The sequence below is a fragment of the Rissa tridactyla genome, chromosome 2, assembly GCF_028500815.1.
Source record: "Rissa tridactyla isolate bRisTri1 chromosome 2, bRisTri1.patW.cur.20221130, whole genome shotgun sequence".
NCBI lineage: Eukaryota > Metazoa > Chordata > Aves > Charadriiformes > Laridae > Rissa > Rissa tridactyla.
The window spans coordinates 24,922,542-24,931,450 of NC_071467.1; the positions used below are offsets into that span (position 1 = coordinate 24,922,542).

General features: G+C 38.6%; 1 protein-coding gene across 2 annotated transcripts; it reads left to right on the plus strand.

Annotated features, from left to right (window-relative positions):
* Positions 1–16: 16 nt before the first annotated feature.
* On the plus strand, positions 17–8,525 carry RIDA (reactive intermediate imine deaminase A homolog). 2 transcript variants are annotated; one of them, XM_054192787.1, is made up of 6 exons: positions 17–151; positions 3,942–4,047; positions 4,611–4,665; positions 5,543–5,611; positions 7,227–7,282; positions 7,710–8,521. In XM_054192787.1, the coding sequence occupies exons 1-6, from the start codon at positions 87–89 to the stop codon at positions 7,770–7,772; spliced, it is 414 nt and encodes a 137-aa protein (XP_054048762.1). In that variant the 5' UTR covers positions 17–86; the 3' UTR covers positions 7,773–8,521. The 2 variants fall into 2 exon arrangements, with proteins under 2 accessions (XP_054048762.1, XP_054048763.1); XM_054192788.1 differs by lacking the exon at positions 5,543–5,611 and having other exon boundaries at positions 7,710–8,525.
* Positions 8,526–8,909: the final 384 nt, after the last annotated feature.

The window sequence follows — 8,909 nt, forward strand, 5'->3', positions numbered from 1 at the left end:
AGCCCTTGCGGGGGGGTGGAGGGAGGAGGTAGCCGTTGGCGGGGCTCTGAGGGGAGGGCAGAAGGGGGCTGGTGGCAGCAGGAGCTATGGCTTCGCTTGTGAAGAAAATAATCAGCACTGCTAAGGCTCCCGCTGCGCTGGGTCCCTACAGGTATGCCTTAGCCAGGGGGAGGTCTCTTGGAAGAAGTGGGAGCAGGTTTTGCCGACAGGGCTTCGAGCAGGTCCCTGGAACGGCGGGGGTCTGTCAGGCAGCTCTGGGGCTGTGGTGAGGGTGTCCCCCCTTCCACTGAGCAGGGACCGGTCTCCTCCCCGGTAACCCCCAGGAACACCCGGGGCCCTACAGCACCAGTGGATCTGCGGTGCTAGCGGCGAACTTCAGCCTGACCTGGGGGTGGATGGCCTCATCGTTTTAGGTGAACTTTTGAAATGTCCCTTATGAAGTCATTTTTGGGAAAAGAATTCTGAAATTAGTGATAAGCAGTGAATGAAAAAAAAAAAATAATGCAAGAGAAGGAATGATCCCTCTCAAGGAAAAATACTTGCTTAGAAAACAGCATGTTGCATAGGCAAGTGATCAGTGAATACTGACTGGAGGCGATGCACAGTGAAGGCTGGGCCCGATCCAGGACGTGCTTTGGCAGCTGGATAGTTCACTGCCTGGGAATTGCAAATCTTTTCTTGTTTTAATTGTGGCTGCCAACAGGTTATAAATGCTTTTCAGTCTAAAAACTAACTGCTGTAGAAATGCATAAGATATTGTTCCGTGTTTTCACAAGTACCTTGTTAGTTGCAACAGTTCTGAATGTAATTTAAAAAATATTCTCAATTTGAGTTGGAGAAAAGTTTCTCTTTGCTATTTGGATGTGAAAAAAATGTTCAACAACTGTAGTAGAACCTTATATCTAAGGTACCAAGGTATTTTTACCAGGACATTTTCTAAGAATTTTTAATTCTGTGTTCAGGCTTTTTTTTCACAATATAAAAACAGGCACCTCAGGTTTTAACTTTTTCATTTCTAGCATCTTAGTGCCTTTCAGATCCATATTTGTCTCCATTACTTTGAGCTTTCTGAGTTTCAAACTGTGTGTTCTTCATAGGAATTATAAAGATGGACAAATACAAAGTGTATAAGCAGAGAAACACAACATGAACGTTAACTTCTGTAAACAATAAACTGTTGGTGGATTGCAGCCAGCGCCCTGGCATTGCTTGTACTTAGAAAACATCTGAGACATGGGAAGGCAACAGTTCTTCAACTGCACACACGTGTGCGCACACACACACCAACTACCCTTCAACATAGCTCTCCACTTATTAACTGCACTCTGACATTTTGTGCTTATTGGTAGTTCTTGGTGAAATACTGCTTGTTATGCAGCCTGTTAATTGTATGACGGGTCTAACATCAATAAGTTTATCACTAACTTAGTTTATCAGGTTTCAGTAAATGTGTCAAAGTCCAGTGAGCAAAAATTGCACAAGAAATAACTGTTAGATCTCTGCTGTGGAGTCTGAGCATGGTAACACAGGAATGAGGGCTTAATACGGAATGAAGAACTGGGATGTGTGGGCTGCACTTCTGGTTGCTATAGCCCTTTTGGTGTGCTTTTTGGTGACATATTTTTAATGTATTTTTGTATTTCCTTTACTGCATTCAATTCCCAGTACCTTGAGGGAGGGAGGGAGATAGATGGATAGATACATAAAAAGACTCCTAGATGTGAATGTGGCTGTGTACACATATAGATCTCATTAATGATATTAAACTTTTAAAAAGACACAGTAGAGATACTGTTCTTGTATTAATCAACAATCATTTGTGTAAAGAAGATCTGATTAACTTTGCAGTCCTTGTCTTTAAAAAGCATGCTTCTTAACACCATCTCCCTGACGGATGATGTTCTTCTAAGGTCATAATGTCTGTCCAGTAGGCATACTGAAACCTGAATGACTTTAGGCATGTGCTCAGATCTCTGATGAATCAGAGATGAAAGATTGACCCTAGTTATAGTATACATCTGCAGTTACAGTGTGATTTGGGTTTGTGTAGTTGAAGTTTCTCTGAGCTTCACTCATGCATTTGACTGTGGTAGAAGTATACCCTTTAGTTGGTAAATTGTTAATAGTCTCACTGAATGGAGGATTCCACTGGTAAGCATACCAAGAGAAAAAAGTTGAGGAGCCAGAGAAGGGAACCCAATAAGACTGCTGCAGATGTTGATCTGGCAGTGGTATCAGAAGGCTTCAGCTTGTTTTTTCCCTGGTTATTTGTGATTTAGGATAGTCTGAAGGCCTCTGTTGGGGTAAATGTTTTATTGTGTCATTTGCTTTATAATAAGCGGTACAAGACAATCTCTTTTTGTAGAGAGCTCATACCTTCTTGTTGCATGGTTCTCTGTGCTTCAGACAGAAACAGAAGTTTGTCGTCTGGGGACTTGTGCCTCAAGCAAAGCAGGACATTGTAGGAAAGAAAATAAAATTAAAGAAGCATGTGCATGTGATTGATATGCACATTTTATATCAACAAGTCTGCATAAGTTAGAAAACTACTTCATTCACCAGTTTCTCTTCTTTAAATGGGGTAGTTTTGTGATTTACTCGTTTTGTAGTTGATGATAGAGAAAATAATCATCACATAACATATAAGTTACTGGCTCTTTTTTCCCCTTATGAAATGACAGGACAATGTAGGACAAGGGTAAAAGGAAAGATGGGAGTGATGGCACTGTATGGATTACCTAACCGTAATCATTTTACTGAGTCCCTAAATTAGGTTGTTCCCCTGTGAAGTCAATGGATTGAGCCAATCCAGTTGAGTCAATCTCAATTGAGAGAAGAGATGTAATAAAAATGTTCTCTGAAAGAGTCCTTTTCTTTCTCCATTAACCTTAAAGGGAAACTAACCTCCTAATTTAGATACACGAACTGGAGTCAGGCACCTCCCTGAAGTAACTTGAGAGGCTTGTTGAACTGTCAGAACAATGCATTTTCTTGTGGAATGGGAAGTGGTAAGAAAAACAGTGTTGACACACCACAAACACTTTCAAAAGAATTTTTGTTTAATTTCTTTGCAAAAAATTTTTAATTACCAGCTGAAGAAAAGTTATGTCTCTTGCATAATGTTTGCTAGGTGGTTTAAATCTTTGTTTTAATCTTTTAATCTCTTTGTGGTAATTAGAGACGTTAATAATTGCCAACTCTACTTCAGCAAAAACACACCTGACATTTATATAAAAATGTTTTGCAAGTAGCTTGAATTCTGCGTTCTTCTAAACTAACCCATCCAACAGGTCATCCAGGTTATTTTGTGAGAGGAGAGCGATCTGGTAATGGAGTGATCAAGGTGTTGTGCATATGGGCCAAATTCATGACTGGAGGAATAATGCTAGAGAACTAGCGTGCAGGGCTTCACCTTGTGGCTGTAACTCATTTGTCATGCTGCCCATCTGAGAAGAAAATGGTACATTTACTAATCAGCTCTTTTTTGATTATTTTTTATTTCTTAAACTTCATTGCTCTGCAGCTGAGGTGTAGATGAAAGGTATTGTCTACCTATCAAACTGGGATGGAATATTTATCTGGGCCGCTACAAAAAATGTTTATTCTGCCTCCCCTCTGTGCTGTGTGGAAGCTGCGTAGCTGTGTTTAGCGTTGTGTTGCTGCACTCATGCCTTTTCCCTTTCCAAGAAACAGGGTTTATTATCTCAAAAACAGAGCTGTACTAATGTAGCTATGTCTTTCCATAGGTGATCTAATTTCAGGTCTCCCAAAGCGTAAGCAGATCGAACATATGACTGTGTGCAGACTTGTGCATGCATAACCCAAGTCCTCTATCTTTCTGAGATACTATAAACTACTGAAGAATATGTGAAGTGTGCTTTCAGATAGTTAAATGTTTTGATGGGGAAACATTAAACCTAAAATGTCACTTACGTTTTCAGCCAAGCAGTGCTAGTAGACCGGACGATGTACATCGCAGGACAGATAGGTATAGAGCCTTCCACTGGGCAGCTCGTCTCTGGAGGGGCAAAGGAAGAAGCTAAGCAGGTAAGATGTCTTCCAGCAATAAAGTTGTAATGCAGTTGGCATGTACTTTGTTAAATATGGACCTAGGAGAAATTGAAGATCCCTAGAGAGCGCATTTCACATCCCCCAAGAGGAGGGGAAAGCAGGAGCATGTAATTCCATACTATCCCTGTCATTTTCCACCCAAACAATGTGGAGGAATCTCTATTTCATGTAGGAAAGAATCAATGTTTGTAACAAAGGTTCAGACCCTAGTAAAAACCCTGGCTTTGAGATGGGGTAAGCTTTGTTCCCCTGGCAGCAAAGAGGTTGTGTGAGGTAATAGGTAGGATGAGACAGTGCTGCTTCATGCATTTACATCTAATGAATGGATAGTTTAATATTTGTGGTTTATTAGAAGCTCCCTTTTATTAATTTACTTTTTAATCTATTTCTGATTTTGCTTACTCACTGATGACAGTTGAGGATTTGCTGGGTGAACTTATAGTATAACCTGGATGTAACCAGATTACAATTCATATTTACGTATGTACCTAAATACAATCCAGCTGATAGTTAAAGATTTTTGTCTCATTTTTCATTAGGCTCTAAAAAACATGGGAGAAATCCTGAAAGCTGCAGGCTGTGACTATGGCAATGGTGAGTGTTGCAGTGATGGTGGCAAACAAGTGGTTGTTTTTACCTGCCTGGATAAAAAAAAAATAATTAAGTGACCTTTTAAAGAAAAAAAAAAAAGCTGTTTGCTAAACATTCAGTTGTTATCAATAGCTGAAGGAGACAAAAGAAATCATGAATCTGGGTTAAAAAAGAAAAGAAAGAAATCAATGTGCAAATGTGTGTGATGGGTATCAATGGGACACTGCTTTTAACCATAAGTTCCTGTGTAGTTCTGTGTAGTTCCTAATATTTTAATTCTAACTGATGAAGCTCAGGTACAGACAGAGCTGCAACTGACTACAGGCATTTTAAGCATCCTAGACTTTGCTCTAGGTAAAAGAAGGTCAATATCTATGGTGTTAATATTCAGTGCCTTTTTTGAGGAGGACTCTAATAGTGGAGCCAAACCAGGATTAATGTTGGCTTGGGCAGTCACGGGTAAGAAATTCTAGCATAGGCTATATCTTCAGGCCTCTTACAGGCTTTTTTTTTGGCAGCAAATATTATATATGATGTAATTTTTGCCAACAGTTGGCTTACAACAGCTTTTTTTGACATGCTTATCAGTTCTGTGCTTCTTGGAAGAATTCGGCTTAGAACAAAATTTAAAAAGTATATTTTCAGACCTGTCCAGGAACGTCTAATTCTTTAAGGTTTTATTATGTCCTAGGTATTCAGATTTTTTTAGATGGTTCTCTAGGTGGTAGCTCTAACGGTCAATATCTCTTTGCAAAACTTTTCAAAATGTTTAGAATATTTGAGAGAAATTTATGAAATCAAAGCAAGAAATGCACTAAAGATTTTCAACTTTTCTATAAAAGTCAGAGGTCCAAAATAACTGCTGGTATGTAATTTCTAGTTGTGAAGACTACAGTTTTGATGGCAGACATGAAGGACTTCAATGATATTAATGATATTTACAAACAATGTAAGTAGATCTTTTGTTTCTGTTTTACCAGTATGGCTTGTGGAACAAATTATATTCACAGTAAGCAAAGTATTTTAATGACTTGGATGATGTAGTTACAGATTCTTTGAGATTCCAGTAGAAATCTAACATAGAAAAAAAAACCCAAACCATTTGATTTGCAAGCACCAGATCAAGCACAGTCTGATTTCTTGTGGATTTGTGTCCTACCATCCCACTACCTGTCACATGAAGATCAGTTCCTGCTATCCCTACAGGTTGATCTTCCATGACACTTTACTGTGTTGATGCTGTGTTGTCCCTAATGTAATTCTACTGTAGGCAGTCTTTAAATGCTTAATTTTTGTACCTCCATTTCTTTAAAGTCTGTTTGTATCTTTGAGTGACTCGTGGGTTATTGCTGTGGGACAGGGCTCTTTTTTTGTTGTTTCTTTTTTTTTTATACAAAGATGAGCCACACTGCTGGACTTAGAAAAAAAGGCTAATGCTTGGTTAACAAAACTGAATGTAGATTGAAATAGGTGATTCCAATGAGCCATATTGTGCAGAAGAATTTGGGAGAGTATGCACGTGAGTTCCTTATTTATATAGCTTTGGGTTTTAATTAGATAGCAACATCTGGTCTTGATTGAAGTCTTTCATTTATGAGCTATCAACATAGTCTTCTGCATGTCAAAATGGAATTGTGTGTGCATTTAAGCAGGGTTAAAAAGACCAGCTGGATGCTTAGTTACTTGCTGCCTCCTACTTGTAGTTCAAGAAAGCAGTTGTTTCTGTTCTTTGATTGTGGGTTATTATCCTGCCTTGTCAGTGCAGGAGCCTGAAATTAACATTTCTGAGCTTAGTGTTAACTCTCATTAGTAAAACTTTCATTTAATTATTCAAATTCCTCAGAAGTGTTCAAAGTCAGGTTGGATGGGAGTTTGAGCAACCTGCGCTAGTGAAAGATGTCCTTGCCCATGGCAGGGGAATGGATTCGACGAGATGATCTTTAAAGGTCCTTTCAAACCCAAACTAGTCTATGGTTCTACACATTCAGCTCTTATATCTGACCAATACCTTTTTTTTTCCCTTTTCTTTTTTCTCCACGCTATTCCTTTAATATCCTTGAATGCCAGTCCTAATTGTGAATGGAGGAAAGGGCTATTTTAACTGCCTTTCTTTGATATGAGTAAGGTTGGTCCCTTTAGGCAAATCTGGGATCTTTGCTCATGGCTCTTTTGGCAGGGGCCTGTTTCTCTCTCTTGCTCTGTCTGTGAAAGAGCCCTCTCCCACTCTGTGGTGTTTGCAATTGGATGATCACCATTCTGATTTAGTGTTTGTTTTTCAGCCAAGTCGGTGTTAAGGCCAGGCAGTGTCAGCAGAGTGCAAGTTATCACTGGCTGCTAGGTCACAACTGTAGCTGCCTTCTTGATGATGAATGGTAGCTTGCTGAGATGTTAGACCAGTCAGTGACCAGAAAAAAGGGGGAAATGATAGCTGGCACAGAAGACTGTTTGTCTTGTAGCCTTGAACTTGAAACTGTTCCAATGACTACACTTTATACTGATTACTTTGAACTGTGTTTTATCAAGCAAAGTTAAGTGATTGGTGGATGTTTCTGTTTAAATTACAGTTTTCAAGACAAATTTCCCAGCCAGAGCAGCCTATCAGGTTGCTGCTTTGCCAAAAGTAAGTGTCACTTTTCTGCCTACAGAAAAATGAATTTTCTGAAATTCCTTACTTCTGAAGCATTCTGACAGCTTTTCTTATTCTGGAATAGCTTCAATTGCAATTATTTTAATGAAGACTCCTAAGTATTTAATTTTTTTCCAAGTATACTAGTCTTATTCCTACACATGATAAGAAATCTGAATATGAGAGAGAAATTTCTTTATGGTGGATGATGGCTACAACACTAGAAATATGGGGTTATGATACTTAAGTAAGAGTAAAGTGAATTTTCAGTATTAACATTGCTAAATTAGTAATACAACTGTCAGAAGTATAATCTCCCTCAAATGTCACTCTGTTCTTACAAGGTTGTCTTATACATTCACTTACTTCATAAAATAGATCTATGAAATTCCTAATAGGTTTCTTCATTGTTTTCTCACAGGGTGCCCGAGTTGAGATTGAAGCTATTGCCATTCAGGGACCCCTCCAAGATGCTTCAGCCTGACTATAAATAGAGACTGAGTATCTTCCGACAGCAGTTTTAGATTTAACACTTCTCCCTTACGTTGTATTCCTACAATCGACTATCAGCATTTACATACAGTTGAAATCACTAAACTTACTGAGGAAAGGTGCTTTCTTCTGGATGGTGGCCTTGGATTCTCTAAAATACAAGCTCACAGTGAGTTCTAAACCCTGAAACCCCCAGGAGTCCTGCTAAAATCAGCTGAGCTCGATTGCAGGACAGAGCCCTTACTTTGTGGTGATGACTGGATATTCAGATATTAAGTACAGGTTTGGGTGAACATGACAGTTATACTATGGGTAATATGGACAGGGAAAACTGTAATGATTTGTAATAGTAGGTTTTAAGTAACAATTTTAAATAAGAAAAAATGACAAATGGGGAAAACGGTAGAACATTTAGTGTACGTTTTCACTTACGTGTTTTGGGGAATTTTGCTGTATTTGACTCTGAACTGTCTTAAACTTTCTTTACAGAATAGATTACTGTTGGGACTCTTTTTCATATGGAAGCAATTGCTTAAGAAAGTTAATTTCAGAAAGAAGAAAATTATGCTTTTCTGAAATAAAGTGCTAACTTTATAAATCAGCTGTAAGTGAATCTCTACCTGTAACCTCTTTTGTAATCCTTTTCATAGCAATTCAACTCTTAATATCTTTTGTTTAAAAAAAAAAAAACACCAGAAAATAATCCTGTTTAATGAGAATAAATTATAATTGCATCTGTAAAACTGTGCTTGTCTATTCTGGGAACAATTTTTTTTTTTCCTGGTTATGCTTTGATACTCCGTTACTTAGTGAATAAGTAATAATTCAAACAAAAAAAATAGGTTTTTTAGCTATCTCCTGATAGCTAAGGATGAAAATAATCCTCCAAGACAGGAACCTTTCAGCTACCGTGGCATCGCAGTTCTTGGCATTTTTCTCTCTGCCATTAAGGACTGAAGCATCTGCTTGATGGGGTGATTAAGCTGTGTTGAGAAGTCAGACTGGTGATGCTAGCAAGTTATCCCATCCCTCTGCATTTACCTTCCAACCAAGTGGAAACGGATACCATGTTTTGAAGGAACTAGTTTGAAAGTCAGCTACCTCATGGAAGAGTTGATTCCCTGTTTTC

Coding starts and splice junctions, on each gene's coding strand:
- RIDA (XM_054192787.1), top strand. CDS start 87: ATGGCTTCGCTTGTGAAGAAAATAATCAGCACTGCTAAGGCTCCCGCT. Junction 4,048..4,610: donor CAAAGGAAGAAGCTAAGCAG/GTAAGATGTCTT, acceptor ATTTTTCATTAG/GCTCTAAAAAACATGGGAGA. Junction 5,612..7,226: donor TAATGATATTTACAAACAAT/GTAAGTAGATCT, acceptor TTTAAATTACAG/TTTTCAAGACAAATTTCCCA.